General features: G+C 41.0%; 1 protein-coding gene across 1 annotated transcript in view; it reads right to left on the minus strand.

Annotated features, from left to right (window-relative positions):
* Positions 1-447: 447 nt before the first annotated feature.
* Positions 448-24,425, minus strand: part of SLC1A3 (solute carrier family 1 member 3) — a 74,883-nt gene continuing 50,905 nt past the window's right edge. The window contains exons 4-10 of the mRNA XM_082724333.1: positions 16,769-16,973; positions 14,040-14,082; positions 10,465-10,757; positions 7,162-7,395; positions 6,388-6,582; positions 3,024-3,158; positions 448-784 (exon numbers count right to left, since the gene is read on the minus strand). Of these exons, the coding sequence (XP_082580459.1) occupies positions 580-784; positions 3,024-3,158; positions 6,388-6,582; positions 7,162-7,395; positions 10,465-10,757; positions 14,040-14,082; positions 16,769-16,973 (1,310 nt within the window). The 3' untranslated portion in view covers positions 448-579. The remainder of the gene's footprint in view (positions 785-3,023; positions 3,159-6,387; positions 6,583-7,161; positions 7,396-10,464; positions 10,758-14,039; positions 14,083-16,768; positions 16,974-24,425) is intronic.

Consider the following 24,425-nt stretch of genomic DNA (forward strand, 5'->3'; position numbering starts at 1 on the left):
CAGGATGTTTGGGCTAAAAGAGACCATTAAGGCATCCAGGGAACTCACTCATTTTACAGATGAGAACACTGAGGCCTGGAGAAGAGATGTAACTTGTCCATGGCCACATGGAAATTTCACTTTATGTGACTCCTTACAGCTGTGCTAGCTGTGTATTCATACTGCCCTGATAGTAATAAAATCAGGACACAAATCAGAAGAGAAAGGGGGAAAAAAAACCCCTTTCTATTCTCCTATTGATAACTGATTGTAGTTTATCAAGTTGTTTTGATACTAAAACTGAATTTTATTCTGAATGGTTTTTAACTTTTGAAAGTTGATTTAAAAGCATGTTTTAGTCCACTATTTGTTTTACTCTTTAGCTTATAAAAAAATCACATTTACAGTTTTGTGTGCCACATAAACTTGTAAGACCTGATCTGACTCGCAAGATCCTCCCTTGTTTTCCAATCCTATCAGAGTATGCAGGAAAAGGGAGGTAAGGGGCTTCCTGGAGAGAATGAGTTGTAACAGATGGAAACATTTTACAATGGTTTGCAAACACCTGCTGCTCAAGAAAACATTTTTTTTTGTGTTAGTCTACATCTTGGTTTCACTGTCAGTGGGTTTCTCAGTCTCGCTTTCCTGGGCAATCAGCTGATATGGTTTCTTCATTTCATTCTCCTCGATCACGGAATTACCCATTTCCATGTCTCGGTTCTTCAGTTCGTGTCGCGACAAGTGCTCCACAATGCCGGCTCCAAGGGAGTCTCCCAGCACGTTGGTGGTGGTGCGGAGGCGGTCCCTGGGGTAGAAAAAACGGGGCTCCTGTGAACATCGCATGATTTCAGCTCATATTTTGAACTGGCTGCTAAATCTTTAGAGGCATCTTTTAAAATTCTGCTTGGTGTAATCCACCAATAGCGACCTTACATAACAGACACAGAATGTTTAAACAGTAGTTACTGAGTTGAAAGGACACATAGGTGACGAATGTTCATTTTTACTTTTTTTTAAATTTATTTTTTCAGTGTTCCAAGATTGATTGTTTATGTACCACTCCCAGTGTTCCATGCAATACATGCCCCCTCCATAATCCCCACCACCATGTCCTCCCAACCACCCACCCCCTTCCCCTCCAAAACCCTCAGTTTGTTTCTCAGAGTCCACAGTCTCTCATGCTTTGTCTCCCCCTCCACTTTACCCCAATTCATTTTTCCTTTCCTTCTCCTGATGTCCTCCATGTTACTCCTTACGCTCCACCAGTAAGTGAAACCATAGGATAATTGACTCTCTCTGCTTGACTTATTTCACTCAGCATAATCTCCTCCAGTCCCGTCCATGTTGATACAAAAGTTGGGTATTCATCCTTCCTGATGGAGGCGTAATACTCCATTGTATATATGGACCACATCTTCCTTATCCATTCGCTGACCAATGTTCAGTTACTATGTATAAATGTAATGTTAGAGTACCAACAGTACTCTAGGGCAAGAACCCTCCCTTACTCCTTCTATTTAAAATTTCTCTTTGCCTCTCTTTCCTACAATTCACCTTCCTTTTTACCAGTCATTCTCAGAGTGTGATCCAGAGATCCCCAGGGCCCCAGAGGTCAAAACTATTTTCATAATAATGCCAAGATGGTTTTGGCCCTTTTCATTCTGATGAATACCTAGGTGGGGTTTTGCAAAGACCACAACACAGCACAAGAGATACCCCAACAAATTCAATGCAGAAGTAGTCTGCCAACTGTCTTGTATTAAGCCAGACACTAAGAAGATTTCCAAAAATGTAAAATGGTATCACTCTTTTCCCTCAATTTCTGGTTTGTAATGCTATTTTTTTCTCCCTCAAAAATGTTATTCATGTCACGATGTAATGAATTGGTTACTGTAAACTTTAAATGAATTTAACATTTAAAACATTTCTGTTTTCCTAATATGATAAATATTGATAGCTATAACCCACATAGATAAAAGCTTTTTGGGTCCTCGGTAATTTTAAGTGTAAAGGGGTCCTGAGGATAAAAGCTTTGAGAACCACAGCTTTATCCTCTAACAGTGCTCGTGGCAGTTAAGTGCCAACCGTGGGCTCAACCGTGGGCTGAAAGCCAGGCCTCGTGACACGTAATCCTCAGGCATCATGGGGAGGTGGATGGCATTATCCTCTCCATGTTACAGAAGACGAAACTAGGACGGCTGAGAACCAGCCCAGTGTCGCACAGGGGTGGGACGCAAACACAGATCCAAGTGACTGTGGCACTCATGCTCTCAACTGATTACCCTCCTCCTGCTTATCGTGCCTTGAACACACCCATTAGCTCTTCATAATCCTTCCAGTGAAGGCAACTTACAGTTGACCCCAGCATCTACTGTATCCTTCCAGGCGTTCATTTTGGGCGGACTGTGATAAAATTTTTTTTGCAAGTGAAAGGGAATTTACGAGAGAAAAGATGTCAGCTAGAAGGGCACGGGGAACATGGAAGAGAGATAGGCCCCCTGAGATTAGGGTCTGAGGGGATGGAGGGTACCTTTCTTGGGACCTTCCGCAGAGCCAAAGGTCTATTCTACTTAATGACTCTAGTGCTTTTCCCACTGCATGACCGCCCCCTGCCTGCTGGGTTCCCACGGGAACATCTGCACCGCATCACGCCATTGCAATGGGAAGCACAAGGAGGAGGGACCGAGCCTGCGTGTGAGGCCTGTCCTTGGGCTCTGGCCATTGCCGGGATGTGTTGTGCAATTCAGAAAATGCCTTTGCAGACAGCCAGTTTCCCAATCGCTGACTGGCTTTATGGAGTGAGAACTGTAGTTGCCACATGGGGTCCGGGGTGGGGGGCTGATAAGGGTGTGAGTGTGCTTGGCGTCTGGGACTGGTCTCTAGATAAGGGCAGGGCCCAGGGGGTGGGGACAAGTTACTCACAGGCCCTGCTGCCCCTCTTGGTGGAGCCCTCTTGGCAGGTGGGCCAAGCTGCCTGGTACCCCAGAATAACGGAGGGGGGGGCCCTGTGACAACCAGCCAGAAGGCAGGCCGAGCATACTCACAGGAACCAGTCCACGGCGATGATGAGCGTGATGTCATCGGTGGGCAGACCCACAGACGTCAGCACGATGACCATGGTGACCAGACCTGCCTGAGGAATCCCAGCTGCCCCGATGCTGGCAGCTGTGGCTGTGATGCTGTTAAAAGAAGTTCCCAAACATAAGACATTTGTACGTGTCCCCCCGAACAGAGAGAATGCCCCGCAAACCACGCGCGGTGGCGGTGGCAGCGTCCGAGCTGCTGGGTTAGCAGAAAATATACTTTAGAAAAATTTAAAGGAGATGGTAAAAAAAGATCCACTGAGCTAACAATAATATTAACTAATATTTATCAAGGGCTTATTAGTGCTATCTGATATGCTAAGCATGGCTTACCTCATCTGATCCTCCCCACAACACTTAGGAAGTTGGTCTTAGTATTATACCCATTTTTAAAGGAAGACATTGGTGCTGAGAGACTTTTTCACATATAAAATATGAAAATATACAGTCTAAAATACTGTATAGTTACAATCACGATTTGTTTTCTATAATTCCTCTTATGCAACTAGAGGACTGTAAAGATACTGAACATGTATGACTAATGTGGTCAGAAAAAAAATCCAATTTATTGGGGTGCCTGGGTAGCTCAGTTGTTAAGTGGCTATCTATGGTTCAGGTCATGGTCTCAGGGTCTTGGCATCAAGCCCCACATTGGACTCCTTGCTCATGGGGAAGCCTGCATCTCCCTCTCCCACACCCCCTGCTTTGTTCCCTCTCTCACTGTTTCTTTCTCTCTCTGTCAAATAGATAAATAAAAAAATCATAAAAAATCAAATTTATTAATTCCAAAGCAAAATGATTTATGAATAAAGTTCTGTACCACTATAAATATTTTTTATGGAGGTAGTATAGACCTGATTTGTAAGGCATACAACCTTGTCTAGAACTCCATTAAATAACTATTTGAGATGGCTGATGTGAGAATGTTTTATAAAGAGTAAAATATTACTTAGATATAAGGTGGAATTAATAAAAGTGAGTCTGTAGAAGAGACTGTTCCGGTTCTCTTATATCTTATATGGTTCCTCTTCTATGGTACTAGAATGTTTGGCTGGTCTATGACTGCCCAGAATAAAGACTACATTTCCCAGCCTCCCTTGGAGCTCAGACTAAGTTTTTAGCCACTGAGATATGGATGAAAGTGATCAAGTTCTTGTGGGCTGTGCCCTCCTCTGTTGCCCACTGGCTAAGATTTGAAGGTGGTGATGAGCCATCCGGACCTTTTGGATGAGGGTAATACCGCAGGGATGATGGAATCAAAGCCTGCGTCCCTTACACTGTGTAAGACACCTACTAGTCTTGAGGGTTTTGCGGAGTACAGCTCCTCCACAAGAGAAAGTCACTCTTATTGTTACTATAATATTTTACTCTGTCACATGCAACTGAGCCTTTTTAGGAACTCAGGGCTTTTCAACCAGTATGCCAAGGTATGCCCAAGAACGGGTTATGGGGAGCTGAGATATTGCTCTCCCAGCCCCAGTGTAGCTAGACTGTGCTCAGGGGTCCCAGAACCCTCGGGCCAGTCACATCTGGCTGTGACCAGTCTCTTTCTTTCTTTCTTTCTTTCTTTTTTTTTTTTTTTAATATCCTAACATATCCTACAGCTATTATTTTTCAATAGCTCAAATATATATACAGAGTCTAACATAATTAACTTCTAGATGGACATATTATGTACACAAACAAGTTGGGGGAATTGGCAGATTAAAACTAGACTAAAGTGACATGAACACCAAACGCAAGCCATAAATCTGAATTTTACCTTGGTCTAGGGAATAAGTTATAAAAGACATTTTTGGGGCAACTAGGGAAATCTGGATATAGGTTGGATATTCTGGAAGTATTTTAAAGAATCTTACTATTGTGGTTTTGTAAAAAATGATTCTTATTCTCAGGAGATGCATGTTGGACTATGTATATGTAAAATGTAATGAAAGCAGAGAAAGAAAGAAGCAAAATGGTAAAATTCTAACAATTGTTGGATCTAGGTAGATGTTTGTTGTAATATTAATTCAACTTTCCTGTTTGTAAGATAATTTTTGTAATACACAAACACACAGACATACATATATGAGATATGAAAAAAAATCTGACTTATTTTGATATCCAAAATAAATTGCTAATAATTTAAAAAACACACACACACACAGAAGAAAAGAGTCTGATCTGGCTTGTGAGGCTTAAAGTCTCCCTTACACTTACTTACTGGTCTGTTGTGTATAACTGACTTTCAGTAAGCAAAAAATGGGATTATAATCACATATACACATGTATATTCATGGGCTATCCTCAGAAGACTATAAAAGAAATTAGCAAGCAACAGTGGCTGCCTCATGAGAAGGAAACTAAAAAATTAGGGGAGGGTATAGAAAGTAAAATTACCTTTCACTAGATACCTCAAATATAGTAGTTAAAAAAAATAGTCTATAGAAACAAAATTCTCAACCTGTTGTCAATGGGGTCTCTCATCTATTTTATACTGTCTAAAAATTAACGCAAGAGAAAATGTTAAACCAGTTTTTCAGTGTAATTTTTCAGTACTGGCAATAAAAGCTAACATATTATAATGCCTTTTAAAACTGAAGTATTGGGACACCTGGGTGGCTCAGTTGGTTAAGCGGCTGCCTTCGGCTCAGGTCATGATCCCAGCGTCCTGGGATCGAGTCCCACATCGGGCTCCCTGCTTGGCGGGGAGCCTGCTTCTCCCTCTGCCTCTGCCTGCCACTCTGTCTGCCTGTGCTTGCTCTCGCTTCTCTATGACAAATAAATAAATAAAATCTTTAAAAAATAAAAAATAAAACTGAAGTATAATCTGACATTTTTTAGAAGGAATTACCCTTACTATGTATTCTGTAGATTTTAAAGGAAGTGCTAGCTGTTTTATTGATACATTGATATTGAAATTGATATTGATATATTGATAAATAAATTAATCCAGTGACATGCAGTATGTATGGCATGGTTCCATTAATTACTAAAAAGTGTTTGTGTCTAGGTGTAAGAAAAGGTCTTTATACCCCAAACATTAACAGAAGTGACTTGTAGAAAGATGGGGGTGGTGATGGTGGCAGGGAAGTTACATTTTTTTAACTTCTACATTTCTATATTATTAGAATTTCATTATTAATAAATGTGTACATCTGTAATTTTTTAGAAAAAATGAATAAAATATCTAAATATAAAAAATAAATCTATTGCCACAAACCCCCAAGCTTTTGTTTAGGTTTGATTCCCTTCCCAACCAGGTTCTTCATCCAGTCCTTGATCACCGCCTCAGCATTTAAAGTCATTCTTAAGAAAATGTTGTATAGAACCTTCCTCATACCTGATTGTAATGATCTGTCCAAAGTTCAGCTCAAAGTTGTTAACTTGAGCAATGAAAATGGCAGCCAAAGCCTCATAGAGTGCGGTCCCATCCATGTTAATGGTGGCCCCCACTGGGAGCACGAATCTGGTGACACGTTTGTCCACGCCATTGTTCTCTTCTAAGCACTTAAAGGTGATGGGTAGGGTAGCAGAACTGAGCATGGGGAAAAAATTAAAAAAAGGGTGTGTCAGCTGACCGTCCAGATCTGTTAGATCATGACTATGTGTTTGATATTTTGGACCTAGTTCCTTCCTCTCCTAAGTCCTAATTTAAAGGGAACTTAAGTCAGCACTTGTATAAATAGGGGAACAGGGCCAGGAGAGCATGGGTTGCCTCCCTGGGTTATTTGGCAGCTCTCTCGCTCCTGGGTTCATCTGGGAAGACGTGTGATTACTCCCCTCTCCCCACCCCTGTGCTGAGTGACTCTGCCATGTTTTCCTCGGGCACAGGCCAACTGGAAGAGAGAGATGACAGTGGGCAGGAAAGGAAGAGCTGATTTCCATCTGTCTCCCCAAAGGGTATACCGACCGTCATTCCCTGCATCCCAACTAGGTCTGATTAGCACCTGCATGAAAATGCCAAATCGAATGTCTGGAAGTTTAAGACCCAGAACCACCGCTCAGCTCTCCCCGCCCCCACCAGCCCCTCACGACCACTACCAGGATTCTGGATCAAAGTTAAGTCTGAGACGCTTTTTCTGACGGAAGTGAGCCACACAATGGACATCCATACCTGGAGGAGGTTCCGAGAGCTGTGATGAGGGCTTGCAGCAACCCTCCGATAAAAACCCAAGGGTTTTTCCGCGTTACCAAGAAGAAGAGGAGGGGCAAGACGATGGTGGCGTGAATGAGCAGGCCAACAATGACGGTCACCGTGTACATGGCAAGCTGCCCCCCGATCACTCCCATGTCTTCCATCTCAACAATTTTCCCTGCAATCAGGAAGAGGATGCCCAGAGGGGCGTACCTATGTAGAAGCAACACACGCACGGTTGGAAGTCTGATTTCCAACGAGCTATTCCACAGAAACTACCAAGTGGCAAGAAAATATGACAGAGTTGATGGCCCAAACTTTTGTGCCCAGGATACTATTAGAACTTGCAGAAACTGTGAACTTCTTTTTTTTTTTTTTTCTTTTAAAAATGTAAATGGTGCGGCGCCTGGGTGGCTCAGTGGGTTAAAGTCTCTGCCTTCCGCTCAGGTCATGATCCCAGGGTCCTGGGATCAAATCCCACATCAGGCTCTCTGCTCGGCAGGGAGCCTGCTTCCTCCTCTCTCTCTGCCTGCCTCTCTGCCTACTTGTGATCTCTGTCTGTCAAATAAGTAAATAAAATCACATATATATATATATATATATATATATATATATATACACACACACACACAAATGGTACATAAAAAGGCTTTCCTCTCACTCAGAATTTCTCTAGGTCACATTTTTTTTCCTCCTGAGGCTGTGAAAAAGGGTCAGTACAGAGGTTTTTAAACTCACCTCTTTTTCTAGATCACTCCCCTTTCACTCCACCTGGATCACTTCTGTGGTCCTCAGATGCCACCCAACTGCCCCTGCCTTTTGCTCTCTTTCTAAGTACTCTGAAGAGCCAGAATCCACTGAACCAATATCCAGACTTTTGGGAGCATTTCCCACAGCAGAGCCTGATTTCCAAGTTAAAGCAAGAAGCGCACAGTGCCATTTCAGTGTTTTAGATTTGCAGTCATCTCTCTTCATCAAAGTCTGTTATTTTCCTCCCACATTATACACCACTTACAAAATTACTTAGTATTGGTCTTCAAATTAACTTTTTTTAAAAGATTAAAAAAAATTATTTATTTGTCAGAGAGAGAGAGCACAAGCAGGCAGAGTGCCAGGCAAAGGCAGAGGAAGAAGCAGGCTTCCCACTGAGCAAGGAGCCCGACGCGGGACCCCATCCCAGGACTCTGGGATCATAACCGGAGCCAAAGGCAGCCGCTTAACCGACTGAGTCATCCAGGTGTCCCTTCAAGTCAACTCTTAAATAAATTTATTCTAAGAATAAATTTTATGGTTCCTGGGTGGCTCAGTCGGTTAAGCATCTGCCTTTGGCACAGGTCACCATCCCTGAGTCCTGGGATCAGATGGAGCCCGCATCTCAGCGGGGAGTCTGCCTCTCCCCCTGCTCCTTCTCTGTCACTCTCCCTTACTCACTTAAGAAATTAAAAAAAAAAAAAAAAAAGAATACGTCTTACGTTTTAGTGCAAACGGAAGACTAGTACCATTTGCCACAGATCAAAGGCAATTGTATAATAAATTCAAAGCTACTAAAATTAATAATGCGCATGTACGCACTACCATGATCAGGTTATAGGTGTTCTAATTAAGTAATTATCACCCATAGGCTGCCACTGGCTTTTGAGATCTTCCCCCCACACATTTCAAGAAAGAACAAGTGAGACACAAAATAACTTGTACGTCTAACAACCTTTGTTGCATAAATGTCCCTCTGCCCCTCTTTCAGCTCCTTTGTCTGATGTGCGTGGTAAGATGCAACCAAACTCACGGTTACCAAACACAGAGGGGCCAATCACCCCTAAGGAGAAGAGTCTGCTGAGAACTGTGGAGGTCTTATTTCAAGTTGAAAATACAATGCTTCTTTTTAAAACTCCTTTCAAAACCCAGGCCAGGAAATTATAAGAGTACCTGTTTTCAGAAAAGTAATAACTCAATGTTGAATGTGCGGGCGAATGTACAGCTTGAAAAGCTACATGTGAGGTTCATTCAGCAGCCTTGAATGGGCTTCTTTCATAAAAGAGGTGAAAGGTGGAGGCATTTTAATAATATGAAGATAAATGTCCACTTTCAGCTCTGCCAGGATTTCAAAGGAGGGGCTCCACGATTTCAACCAAGGGCTCCTGTGGAGATCACATTCTGATCAGCCTTCGTGCCCAAGTTCATATCCACCTCGTACAAGCGCCTGAGAAATGGATTTCTCTGGGCTTTCATGGCCATAAAGACAAAGGGTGTTTTTAATCATGTTGGTGAGTGTTTTTCTTAGAAATGGATGCCTTCCTCCTTCCAGTGCCAAGAAGGAGTCTGGATTAGAAGTAAAGGATAAAGGCAAAGCAACCCCCACATGAGGCCTAAACCAAAGTGCTCTCTCCCAGCTGGCGAGAATTTACTTTCCAAGGTCAATGTTCCTCCGCGGATTTAGTCGTTTCCTTTGTGTTCTACTCTCAACTTTTTTTGAAGAAGTTTTGTTATGAACAGTGGACTGGCATTCTATACCCCTCCCCATGAGTCCCTTGGGCAGGCAGCTGGACTGCCATGACTTTAACATTTCTTTCTTAGGGATAAAAACGGAGGAGAGGAGATCTCACTTTTTCTGATGGTCAAGGGTGTTCTATGTTTGCTTTGCCCTCTACTGTGAATGCTCTTCTCTTGGCACTTTGTGTGGCTACTTTCTCCTAGTTATTCAGATCTCAGCGAAAAAAGTCACCTCCTCAGAGGCTAAAATCCAGGATAAATTTTGTGATTCCTCCCCAGATACTTTTTTTTCACATCACATAAAATAAAATCTGGCGTTTTATTTATTTATTTTTTCACAGCATTTGTTACTAAAGCATTTGGTTGATTTGTTTATTTTTCTATATCCCTTCAAAGAATAGAAGTTCTGGGACATCCTTGTCTGTTTTCTTCATTTCTATGGCCAGAGTGTGTGGCATTGTATGCTTGGTATATAGTAGACACTCAATAAATATATATTGAAATATATAACTGAATACCAAATAGATAAAAAATGAAGGAATGAGGAATGGGATCCCACCAGCCAGAAAAGCAGTAGACACCTTTCAAAAACAAGGAAGCAAACTTATTAAGAGGGGTTTGCAGATGGGCTCCAAGGCCACTAAAGGCCCCCCAAATTGTTGATTTTCATGTGCTTACCCAAGTGAGATTGTTGCCATTGGCCATCCCGCCTGGTGGCAACTTCCTTGGTATGGAACCCATGCTGATGGCAATAAACATCTGTATATGACATATACAGTAAGTGGAAATACGTACCACATTATCACCGCTACCAATCTCATGATGGCTTCATTAAGAGAATCAAAGAACTCTTTCAGGGCTTGACCCTGCTCTTTCATGTTGCCAATCACAAATCCAAAGCACATGGAGAAGACAACTAGTCCCAGAGCATTGACCCCATTCACAGACCCTGGGACTGGGACCAACTCCTCTCTGATCCTTGTAAGAGTCTCCATGGCCTCTGACACATTGTTTATCACGGCGCCGACGAGCGTTTCATTGGACTGAACAGGCACTTTAAAGCTTCTCTTCTCATAGCTGGTTTTAAACTTAAAAAAGAAAAGGCACAACAGGGATTAGAGGTGGTTTTTGTTTTCTTCTTTTTACTTGCCTGTTGTCCCAATTTTCTCTAATGACATACATTAACCTCGCATTCAGAGAATACTGTCATAGAAGGTATCTAGCTAGCATTTGTCTAATCTGTGACAAACCTCTACTACTTCTCCAGCACAGATACACACACACTCAAACACAAGACAAATCATAGCAGGAAAGATGTATCTGGCTGAAGAGTCTGAAATATACATGTGCTTTTGCTTTCTCCTGAAACCCTAGTAAAATCGCTAAAAATGGGCTTTTAAAAAACGGTAAATCTAAATATTCATATAGTCCCTTTACTATCTGTCATGCTATGGGATCATAGACAAATCAACCAGACATCATTTTGGTCTTTTTGACATCTGTGAAACAGAAATAACCACAGTGGTTCTACCTCACAGGGTTGTTGTGATCAAATTAAGCAGAATATATGAGAATGCATTGTAAATTTTAAAGCCAGCTAATGTTGGCTAATGGTGTTCAGTAACAAAGCCCTTTGGGGATTAGACTTAGTGAGGTAGATTTCAGCTAATATTAAAAATCTAAAAATCCCCTATGCACCCCTATGTTTATAGCAGCATTATCTACAAGAGCCAAATTATGGAAGCAACCCAAGTGTCCATCAATAGATGAATGGTTAAAGAAGATGTGAGATACACACACACAGACACACATAGACACACACACACACACATATATGAAGATGTACATATACATATCAACAAAGAAGATAAATATATACACAATGGAATAGTATTCAGCCATAAAAAGAACGAAATCTTGCCATTTGCAATGACATGGAAGGATCTAGAGAGTATAACACTAAGCAAAATGAGTTGGTCAGAGGCAGACAGATACCCTGTGATTTCACTCATATGTGGAATTTAAGAAACAAAACAAAGAAAAAAAAAAGAGACAGAGAGACAAACCAAGAAACAGATTCTTAGCTACAGATAACAAATAGATGGTTATCAGAGGAGGGGGTTGGGGGGATAGGAGATGGGGACAATAGGTGATGGGAATTAGAGTACACTTATCATGATGAGCGCTGAATAATGTATAGAACTGTCAAATCAATATATGGCATACCCAAAAGTAATATAATACTGTATGTTAACTATACTAGAATAAAAGAAGCCTTAGTGAAATTAAAAAAAATTTAAAAATCCCCAAACAATGATCTTCAAGGCATTTCTGATAATATCAATTCTTAAGAATAGATACTTGATTAATAGTTGAGGATGACAACCCAGTTCTCAAGTTTATAAAGGAATTTCTCTTCTTATTCAAATTAGTCTTTTCTCAACAGCTTCTACATAGATGTCCCAGACAGAAGACTCAGTATTTTACTACGACCACATAAAAAAATTAAGCCCACCCATCTATGATTTTAATGAGAGTAGAATGCCTGGTCTTTATGTTGATGGTAGTAAAGGATCAGAGAGTAATTATGAATGGGTGTTGCCTGGATCTACAGTCTAGGGGAAGAATGCTTAGTTGTACATGAAGTGTTGGGCCATTTTGCTACCAAGAGTGAAGGGGAGACTTTTGTGTCCAGTGGGAAACCACTACTCTCAAACAAGGGCATAACCAGCTGTTAATACTATGGACACATCTCTGACCAATCATTGATACTGCTGGTAATCCTAAGTAACAAGGAAACTGGCCCATTTAAGTCTCCTCTTCCAATCAATGTTCAAATCTCTACTTCGCTGGGATGCTTCTGCATTTTATGGATTGTCTAGGGTAGATTTCCAATCCTGATTAGCCTTTCATATGGCTCCGACTCTTTCCCCTTAGACACAGTTTGTAGCCTACAGAAATTGCAACCTCATTTGCATTTTGGTCTAAGACAAATAGATCTGGGAAGATACATTTGCTTCCCTTTGAAAATCCTGGAAATGCAATCCAAAACCAAATATAATAAATCTGCTCGAGTCAGCACTTTTCCCAGTGCTGCTAGAAATCAGCATTTTTGATGTTGCCCAGTGCCAGCTGACTAACTGGAATAGTCAGCCCCATGGTGCTGGGGTGGGCTGGTTAGATTGAAAGGGGGTTATTATTTACGATTATTGCAGGTTTTGAATAAAGTTTGATTTTGACTTCTTAGACTTTCTTTTAAAAGAAAGGATTTTTTGAATTTTGCAGTGTGTGCATGCATTACCTATTAAAAATAGTCAGTAAGAATTTTTTTAAAAAGGGAGGGGAACCAAAGAATGACTTGAATGTGTACAAGTTAGTCCTCCATTGGGCTGGAGTTTTATTTTGTTTGCTTTAGAGATCCTAAGCAGAAGGGTTAGGGAATTACAACTAGGGTGAAGTGACACCATCTGGAGAAATGTTCAGGAACTATTATTCAACCCAGAATGTCTAATTGTATTCCTTTTAATATTTTGCGTAACAAATTTTTTATTCAGGTGAAGTTAGAATAAACTTCACCCCCAAACAGTAAAATGTATTTGTATCCATAACCCAGAGAGCCAAGCATTTTGTGTATCCGGGCTAAAAGGAGCTGGACTTCACAGAATGTAGGAGCAGAAAGAGGATAGAATTTGGAGTCAATGCAATGGATCTGAATTCTGGATCTACCATTTATAACTTGTGAGATCTTGTGACTATTAAATAATCCTTCTGCATTATCATAGATGAGTTGTCTCATCACTGAAAATGAAGACAATGATAGCCATCCCATTCATGTGAGGACCAAATACAACACAGCAGGCATTTAAGAAATGATGATGCCATTTCTGATATGATTCCTCCTTCAGAATCCATAAGGCCCTTAGTAGACTTTCAAAAGCCAACCCACTGATTTTTTTAATTAAACCAGAAACTTGAATAATCTCCCTAATCTTTAAAGCTGAGTTGTAAAAATGTCTTATACTGTTTGTTTGCTTGGTGGGCTTTTGTGTGTGGAATGTTGGGGGGTGGTGGGCAGAGAGAAGAAGGGAGTGTCCTGATTGGCCTTCTTAATAATTAACAGAGACTCAATGTATGTCTTGTATGCAAGACTTAGAGTATCTGGCAACTACTAAGCCTTTAAAACAAAGTAAGACCTCTCCATCCCCTGCAAATTCCTCAGAAAACCCTAGTGCTTTCCAGCTGGTTGGCAAAAAAGTGTTTCTTATTGCAGAGAAGTGGAAAAAGTAAAATAAAATAAACAAGAGGATCCCGCTCTGTGTGGTATGCCAAGAGGAATTTCAAAAGTGAATTAGTGGCTATAGAGTGTTTACCTGTTTAAAGCAGGCTTCCACCAGATTTGGAGGGAACATATTCCTGCAAAGAAAATAATGATCATTTGAAAAATTTCTCAAATAATAAGTTTGCTTCTTAAATATTTTTTCATTGTGTCTAAGTTAAAGACTGTATTAAACCAAGCAGCAAATGGATAAGAAGAAAGGTTTTGGTGGATTTTATGACTTGATGTGGGACATATGGTCATCCCTGTGTGGGGCCCACGTAGTTCATATTTTTCAGGGAAGTCTCAAATTCAACTCATCTGTCCTTTTGTCAGACAATGGGATTTTTAAAATTTGGTCATTATATCATCAAATATTGCTCCTGGGAAGAACCAAAGTGAGCATGGAAACACCTTTGGTTACAAACACTCTGGTTAACTGAGTTCTTATTTAATAATACCCATTTTGATACTATGCCATGTGTCCATGGACCAACTGTTCTGAATCAAATGTCATGGTCAGACTGGAATTTTATCTTCCACAAAGTCCACCCAAAGGCCAGCTGGAGGATGGGCTCTTGATTCTGAGTTGCTGGAGCTTTTGAGGCTCTTTGGTGACCAATGGGGAGATGGCTCACAAAATTTAAACTTGTGGTCCATGTGGCAAGGTCTGGCACTTTCTCAGAGCAGGTCTGGGTTCATGGTGGAGTTCAAGGGGCCACCATCTAGCTGGGGAGTCCCTAACCAGCTGGGTGAACTTGGCCAAGGCACTACACCCATGTAGTTCTCTGCTGATTCATCTGTTGAAGAGGATATTGGAATAAACTATCATTAGGGCCCCAAGGTTTAAGACTGTGGGACAAGGAGGTAGAGGAGGTATTTGGCGTGGGGATAGGGGCATCTGCAACCTTGGAGGCCAGAGAAATCAGAGTGGGAAAAGTCGGTATCTAAACAGAAACCATTTATTCCTGTAGTTTCCAGAGGAGGGGGAGTGGGGTAGCTCACTATTTAAAGAATTTTAGTTGGAGAACTTGGGACTCTTAAAAGAGGAAGACCGTTCTGCATTACCCCTAGGTGATATTGGCACTCGAAAATTGTTCGAGTCCCTTTCTGCCTCTTTTTCTGCCTGCATTTGGCCATGAGAGCCGTTCATTATTTTCCGTGTATATAAGGAGTACAATGGTGGGTGTGTGGGGGAGGTCTGAGCCCGGTGAAGCCTTTACTGGGGCAAAAAAATGTAGACTGGAAAAGAGGAATACGGAAATGAACATAGTGCTGGGTTTCTTGTGGAAATCTGCAAGTGTTTATTGATTGTGTACTCCACTCGAAAGCTTCATTTGCACCAGTTACTTGTGACATTTTTTAACAGGTATTCCATGGAAAAAATGAAAAATGCTTATTTTTAAAGTCAATGAAATTCTATTTAGCATGGAAATATAAACTGGAATCTTTAATGATCTGGTACTCCTAGTAGTAGAAGATGTATTGTGTGATAGAGAAGATATGATTTACATTGAAACATTTTCAGTAATTAAAATTGATAGAGTTCGTTAAAAAAAAAAAAAGAAAGAGAGAGACTATGGGAGAAGGAGACATGGCCCAGGAAGTTGCAGAGCCTGACATTCCAGCAGTTGTAGGTTATCAAAGTCATGTTTTAAGGTCATCAACTCTTGTCCCTTTCTTCTTGCCGCCTAGACCGTCCTGTTTCCTTCTCCTTCTATCTATGCTCAGTGGGTCTATCTATATAAATCTTGATAGAAATGTGAGTTCAGGAGATTTCAGGAAAAATGCTGGAGCCAAGTGACTGGTGGGGATGGGCTACTCATACACCTACCACTGGGGCAAGGAGAGGCAGAAACACACAGTACTCTGATGAATCAACCAGACTTGGAACGACAAGCTCCCAATTCTTCAAACAAGGAGTAGAAATCCTATAGAAAGAGAATATAATACAATACTCCTAACCTAACCTACCCAATGGTAAATGTCATGGAAAAAATGGTGAAAAGCCTTAAAGCTTCCTATTGCTGGTGGTGCCTCACCATGCCTTGTAGGTTCCCTTAACCCTGCCTGTACTTTTCCAAAGCCCTTTCACTGATCCTTTTGAATATGCAATATGCTTCCTGCCAGGATCTGACTGACACAAAGGCTGGTGTGTAGAGACAGCAATGAGGAAGGTGCCAGGATCAAACTCGGGTTTATTTCATAGTTCTGTGTGAGATGACTCTACCATCAAATCTGTTTCAAGTACTAGATAAGACTCATTGCAATCAGTGTGTAGTTTGTACACAAAACAATGCTAAAGAAGCCATCTTTTACTCTTTCGTTGCTGGTCTGCCAAATCCTTTCTTTGGCAATAGTGTAAAAGGAAGATGTTAGAACAGGTATAACCAGATGATCCTGAAAGGCCTTTCTGGACAGAAATTGTTGTGCCTAATGGATGATAATACCGGTGACAAGTTCTACATTAGAAGAGTCCAATCAACAGGCTACAGTTGAATAAAAGCTAGCCTTAAACAGCAAGACAAGTGAGTGATCAGATCCTGAATCCTAAAAGCAAGGGACTCAAAATCTTTATCCCCTCTTTGCTCTTCTCATCTCTTTCCCATTAGATCAGAAAACAAAAGCTGTAACTTCTGTTAGAAAGAAATGGAGATGTGACCTTCACTTCAAGCCAGCAAGGCTGGTTCAGTTAGACACCTGACCTGCAGTTTGACTAGCTCCCCCAAAAGAGGGGTTGGGCAGTCAGAATATACCCCAAGGGGTGGGCTTGCAAGGACGTACCTGATCAAGTCCAGGAAGGCGTCTGCAGCTGTCACTTGAACAATTTTGCCTTCTCTGTGCATGTTTTCCTTTGTGCCCTTCCCAGGATGGATGATGATGACAATGACTATGCCAATTACCACGGCAATGATGGTTGTAGTCATGTAATAGACTACCGCTCGCATTCCCATCTTCCCTGATGCCTTACTATCTAGGGCCGCCATTCCTGGTGAAGGCAAACAGAAGGAGATTTTCAGGAAGTAAGTCCAAAGAATTTTCCAGAGGAAGGTAGGGGACAGTCATTCCTTCAACAACCCCCTTACCCTCATTCCAACCCGGCAATGGGATTTTATACAAGTTATGAGAACTTGGCATCAAATTCCATCAGGGCATCATAAAAGGTGAAAGAAAAAAGCCAAAGAATGGCCAGTCATCAGCTGTGGCAGCAAACACCTGATCACCCATTTCCTGCCTCAAGAGTTGATTTCATGTGGCTCTCTAATGATTTAAAAGGGCAATCAAATTCTTTCCTAGGTTATTACTGGTTGGGGAAGCTATGAGTGTAAATAGTGAGTAGTGTGTGTGTATGAAGAGCTACTCAAAAAAAATTTCTGGCAGGATAACCTGAGCCTATCTCAAGTCACTGTGGTGACTCACACCAGTAAACTAGCATTAACAATTTTGAAAAGACTTATTATTTTATATACGCACTTGGGAGTCTTTTTTCCATGTTTCTATGCAAAATAGAAGCCGTTATTCTGATCACCTAACAACTTATCATCAATTTGCATTCAAATTAGACATTGGGTTATAAAGCCAAAGTTCTCAAATAGTTTCTCTGGGATTTCATTTCATCTCATCTCATCAAAGTTAAAAAAAAAAATTCTCTGTTTGGTGGGGTTCTTCTCATGTTTCTACCTTCTCCCCTGGGCATGGAGTACCTTATCTCATGTTAAACATCTTCGCCCCATTGCTTTCAGGACATCTTCAAAGTCTACCTCAGGCGAGGTGTTATCCTAGGTAAAAAAGGAGGTGTGACTTTCAAGATTTCCCTTCCTGCTCTAGCAAACGGAACATATCTTAATGTCTCTTGGGATAGTAAAAAACTGGACATGACACAAACCCCTCAAAAGATCAGATGATAATAATATGGGCTGTTCTGTTTCATTAGCTATTTCTTCACTTTTCTTCTTTCTTTCCCCTCCTAATCTCATAAAACACTAAAATCCAATTACAGTATAATCCAATCATAACATGGTTTTCTTTACTAATTAAAATTTTATTTTCTTTACTACTTAAGAATTGCCTTTTTATAAATGTATTAAAAGGTTATACTGTACTCCAATGACCAGTATCAGATTATACCAGTGATTTAATTTTTAGGTAGTAACTTTGTTCATACCAACATATTTAGAGTAAGGTAAAGTATTGAAAAAAAGAGTATCCATGATTGGGCTGGGTTTGCCCCCAAAATGTGATATAATGGTAAGTCCCATGAGAATTGACACCAGGGCTTTCAATTTATAATTTCATTTGTATTTGAATAACATCATTCATAATTTTCAAAATAAGCACTTATTTAGTACCTGATATGTTATTTTTAACAACAACCCATAATGCAGATTAAAAAACACTTAAATGACTAAGGTCTTAGTCAATACCAAGTAAAATGGAGTGGGAACTTAAACTTTGTTCTTATGACACTAATTATCATATACTTTCTGCCACTGAGGAGACCAACTGGAGCTCTCACAAACAAGGCGGCCAACTTTGGCTTTAATGCATGAACTTAGCTTCTCCTACCCTTGCCCTGGGTTTCAAGAAACCCAGAGCTAACTATCCAATACTGGGATGGTGCCATTTATTTGCCAACCTTAAAAATGGGCTGATCTGTTTTCAGTCAAATGTCCCATCCTCAATGTTTCATCCTCAAGTCTGAATCACATCTCAAATATCTTGGCTTTCTGTGCTTGCAGTAATTTCTCTCAGAAGGGGCTCACTCTCTTTCCCATTATTGCCTGAGCTTGTCACCACTGAAGCCTGAAATTCTTCAGCAGCAAGTGGTGTGGGCACAATAGGCCGGATATCTCTGCTAGGGGGTACCAGGCAGCAGTATTTTCTTTTTCCAAGATGCTTTCTTTCCCTCTTGCCTTCTATTCTGTGGTGCTGTTCCGTTCTCACGCCAACTCTTCTCTGACGTTCCTGCCCACTACTCCCGACCTATAGCTATTCAGAGAGAACGCTAAGTGGTCAAGGCAGAGTACTGGAAACCAAAGTGGCAAACAAAAGAGGACGCTTAAATCTCCATCCTTCCCACCATGGGGCTAGAGATGGGGGGAGCTCTCCCAGGGTCCACAGCTACAAGGCTATAAACTTGAAGAAAAAAAGAACTCTTATTTATAGGATTTTTAAAATTGAACAAATGAAAACCAGTATGAAAGTATTTTCTCCATACTTTTAAAATTCTGAAATAGCTGAAGACAACCACCAAGGCATGTTTTTAGCAGTGAGTCTAGAAGGAGAACTGATCGTCAAAGGAGAGGCTCACCAACCTCTATATGTTGACCCTTTTCCTTTGCAAGAGAATAAAGCAACAGCTGCTATTATTTCAGCCAAGGAAGGAGGAGTGTGTGGGGGTCGAGCAGAGGATCTTCATGAACCAGTTCCCCATGTAGGTCCTTTTCTGAGAGGGGGCCCGGAGTCCCCCACAGGTTGCTTGCCTACCTGCGCTCCTGGTTCTCCATCCCTCCCCAACTCTGAAACTCTGACCACTCCCCTTTTCTCTGACACAGGCTCTTAAAACTAAAGGGACCACCATGAACAAGGTCACACACTATTGTGAGGGCAAGGGCAGGATGGATGAAGACAATCTGCCAGACACAGGGCCTGAAAGAGAATGGTCCTGATACTGGTAATACCAGGAAAAGATTAGGATGAGCTCTAGAAGACAAAATGTCACGTGAGCAGTGTCTCTCTTCCTCTCCCTTACTCAAACTCAGTGATCATCTCTGTTCCTTAGTCTCATGAAATTTGAGACAAAGCTCTATACCAGAGACTACACACAAACATCAGAGTGTCTGGGGGCAAGGGTAAAGTACTAAATCACTTTGTGGAAAAGGAAACTTAGGGCAGGAAGTGCCCTAAATGTTTGGGAAGGGAAAATTTTAATTGAGCCTTGTCACTTCAAAATACGTGGAAGAAAAGGACACCGGGGCAAGGGAGGCAGGAGGTCACTTGGGTGTGTAGGTACTAATGGGAGTGTGTTACAACAACTATGTGTTTGTCTAAACATACATTTGAGAAACACATTCCAGAGCAAGTAGTAAAGATAATAATCTCGGCTGGTCTCTTTTTCATCATTTGAAATGGGTTTAGCTAAACCAGATTCATTCAAGACATCTTGACATCTTTATTATGAAAACAATCTGCCATCAGAATTAAGACTCTCTTGAAACCCAAGGAATACTATATTGCACAGTTGCCACAAGTACCATGACTGGTTTTCCAATTATAACGATGTGCTTGTTGTGCTTACATATTTTACATATTTGGAGTTAACTTTTGTGCCAGTTCCCTAATTCACTCACAAAATCCCACCCCCAACCAATGTCATATATTCATCTAATTTCATCACAACTGTAGGCTGTAGGTGTCACTGATATCATTTCAAAGGTGAACATACAGAAGATCACAGAAGTTAAGTAATTTGTCCAGTGTTGCACAGCTAGCAAATGGCAGTGGCAGAGTTTGAACCTGCCCTCTCAAGGAATCACTCTTTCCCCTATACCTCGCTTTTAATGGACAAGCTGGAGGAGAATTCCATTGGCGGTAGCTAACTGGAAAAACTCTAGCACATTATTCAACATTCCCTACCTCAGAGGCAGTGTATTATGCTGGTCACCAGAAGGACTAGCTAGAGAACTCATCGATTAGTACAAATTTCTCATCATTTCTAGAAAAACAGCCAAGAACATGTTTTAATGGAGCATGGAGGATCATTGATACTTGCTGGCTGTGAGTACATGAATCATATTCTCCTTTCTAAAAACCAACCCTTCAAGAAGAACCAGTCATCAAGAAAGCAATCCATTCGTCATTTCTGCAAACCTATGAGTTAAGCATCTAAGACGGATTAAATAGACATTTTTTGAATGTAAAAGATTTAAGACTTAGCTTCAGAAAGCTGGGTATTTTAGGCAGCAGTCACTTTGAAGAGAGAGGAAGGAAGACAAGAGAGTTTCTTAATGCAAATAGGTAAATACACATTTACTTCTTTATTTATAGAAACAGTCTTTTGGTCATCAGTTTGGCATTAACAAATATGGACCACATTCATGGTTATTGCAGGGGTGGAGTAGGGAGGGAGGGTCTCGTCAATATGTATGTGGAACTCTGTAAGTCTGTATTGTCAACTAGATTTCTTTTGGTATAATATTTGATATAAGAATTTGGTAAATCGTTGGATAGATGAAATATGCATCAGCCAAGTATAAAAGGATAACATATAAATAATGTCAAGTTCTCAAGTTTCTACTATTTGCATGGATTTTACTCTCCCCTCTGCTAAAAATCTATGTCTTATCCATTCATGTGGCTTACTCTACTTCCCCCAACAATTCCTGTCTCTGATTTTGAAAATCAAAATGTAAGGAAGAAGCCTTCTGGGATGAATTGTCTTTCTACTCATTCTTGTGGTGTTTCATTGTTCTTCCAGGGACTAGATCAGGCCCAGAAAGAAGGGAAAAGGGGGGATGGTAACTCCTGACTCAAGAATACTGTCTGTTTCAGGTTTTGTTTTATTTTAGAGGCCCTCCTTCTCCTCAACAGGCTACTGAGATACTCATGTAATGAAAGCCACCTGTTCTCCATCCTAGAATTTCAAGATGGCCCAACTGACAACAAGGAAGTCAAGGATGGGCTCCAGCATGCGCCATATTCATTTGACTACAAGGTGATTTTTTTTTTTTTAAGGAAAGTTAACTTCTAAAAATACAACATACTTCCTATTTACAGATTGAGAAATGAGCTCTTGTATCCTAAAACAACTGCTCACTGCCGGAGCTCGGGCACACGGGACCCCTCAGAGAGGAGAGTGAGCAAGAGGGTCCAAAAGCTCAGAGGAGAGGGAAGGAGGGGAGAGGCAGAGGGAAAGAGCATAAAATATCATTTTAAATCTGTCTTAACTATCTTATGCTCTTCTTCACTAAAACAGTTTCTTTTGGCCCCTTTATAGACTCCATTGCAAAAAAGTCAAATTCCAAGATTCTCTGGGTTCTGGACCAGAAGAATCTTTAAGAGGTCAGAAATGATAGCTATGGATTGTATCACAATTCTGAGGCACAATTAATACGCAGGATATAGCCTCAGAACTTAATCTAAAAGACAATATTTCAAACTAAGGCCAACCTCAGGCATTTTTTCTTGCTTTCAGTCTTTTTTTTTTTTTTTTTTTTAAGTTAGAGTTCATTAATGAAGAGCTTAGGCTCTGAGATAAGAATACCTGGATTCCGCTTCTGGCTCTGGGACCTTCTGACCTCTGTCAGCTCTGTCAGCCTCTGTCTCCTCATCTGCAGTATGGGAACACTGACTGCTCTCTCACTGGCTTTTCACGGGCATTAAAGGGACTACTTTCAGTGAGAAAGCACTTAGCATAGTGCTTGGCACATAGTAAGGATTCAACAAATGTTAGCTGTTATTATTAAGTAAGCAGAAAAAATAACAAACAAGGTATTTACTAAGTAGTATTTGCCTTCTCTAAGCCTCCTTTTCGTCTACACAAGAAGCTAATAATATTTATACTGCAAGCTTAGGGGAAACTTACATAAAGCTTCTAGACAAAGCAGATTCTTTTTTTTTTTTTTAAGATTTTATTTATTTATTTGACACACAGAGAAATCACAAGCAGTCAGAGAGGCAGGCAGAGAGAGAGGGGGAAGCAGGCTCTCTGATGAGCAGAGAGCCCGATGCGGGGCTTGATCCCAGGACCCCGGGATCATGACCTGAGCTAAAGGCAGAGGCTTTAACCCACTGAGCCACCCAGGCACCCCGACAAAGCAGATTCTTGATAAATGCTAGTTATGATCATTCTGTCTCTCTCTCTATGAGAATTTTAGTGCCCAAAGAGCCGAACCATTAGTTTTACTCACTGATGCAGCCTCAGTGGTTAGAACTGCGCTGGCGCAGGAAGGTCCCCCATCAACGTGTGTTGAATAGTCATTCTTATCACCGTTGTTGTTATGCCGGTGAGAGGACACACACACACACTTTTTTTTTCTTTTTTCTTTTTTAACATTTAAGTTAGGTTACTGTGAATTACAAGTACTCAAGTTGCTTTTATTCTTTCAAATACTCTGAAACTCGGATTCGTCAGTTTTAGTTGCTCTTCCCCCAGTTTATCCAAAATAGGTTCATTCTATCTTGGAGAATGAGAGACAGCTCTGGTGGGTCAGAGTGACTGGGCATCACCTGGAGCTTCATTTCCAGAGCTGGGGGTTGGGGGAGGGGGAGGAGGTGTCACTCACAGCAAGGTTTCCCCGGGATGGTCAGGGAGGCAGAAGGCTGGCACACCTTTACCCCTCACCACCAGGAGCACCCTCCGTCTTTCCCTTCCTTCTCTCTCTCCCACTTCTGTATTATTTTCCCTCGTTTTCTACCTCGAAGAGGAGCCCATAGAAGTAACTGCTGAAGTCCTCTCTGTCCCTACGTTAACAGAACACTGAGTGAAGAAGTGAAAAAATAAACACACAGAAGGCAATGGAAGAGACGGATGGGGTCTAACACGTGCTTACGATGCAAGTCATGAAATCTGTTCAGTGAGTTACGACTAGTATTGTTTTCCATTAATGGAAGAGTGCAGAATAGAAAATACCAAAGGGTATCTATCGCCTATGGTAAAGGTAAGTATTAGTTCATGAAACTTTTTTCAGTTGTGTGTATGTATTGTGTGTGGCTGGGTCACAGTGTAAAATACATTTGTGTCCCCTGCCTTTTTTTTTTCTTTTTTCCTTTTTTTGGAGGGGACACCCAGCTATGAATACATTTATATTTTATTTGTAGGTTCTGGTAAAAAAAGAAAGTAGTTTGCAAACACCAGTAGATACCCACATTCAGTTAACAGTAGAGGCTTTAAAAAGGAACCATGAGCTGTGGTCTCTTCTTCCTGTGATTCTTGCTTCCTACAACTTGGGCTGCCCACAGCACCCAAGAATTTATTTCACCTGGCTAGTGGAGACCAAGGAAATAGCGTGCTGATGTCTAATATCTGGTCAGTTGAGCTGAACAGAAATTCTGTAGACATTGTAACAAGGGGGAAAGTTTGAGAATAGATTAACCTTATGCAGTTTTGAGCAAAGAGGCATTTACTCTAATCGGCAATTCTTAGTGAAGAAGAGTTAAACCATCTCCATAAGCAGCTGAGAACAATTTTGTGGAATTCACGGTCAATTAAATCACAAGTACCTTCACAGGGGTTTTCCCCCTGGCCCAAATTTCCTAACCATATAGCTGTGTATAATGTCACAAAACTTGATATTTCATTCGCCTATAATATTACCTAGTTTTATGAGGTTATACTGCATGAGAATGACAAGGAAGCTTCTCTGCAAATTTATTGCTTGTGATAGCATATAATTTGTCGGGCAAATTGATTTTCTAATTTGACCCTTAAAACTGTCAACAA

Source organism: Mustela nivalis, assembly GCF_964662115.1.
Source record: "Mustela nivalis genome assembly, chromosome: 3".
Taxonomy (NCBI): Eukaryota; Metazoa; Chordata; class Mammalia; order Carnivora; family Mustelidae; genus Mustela; species Mustela nivalis.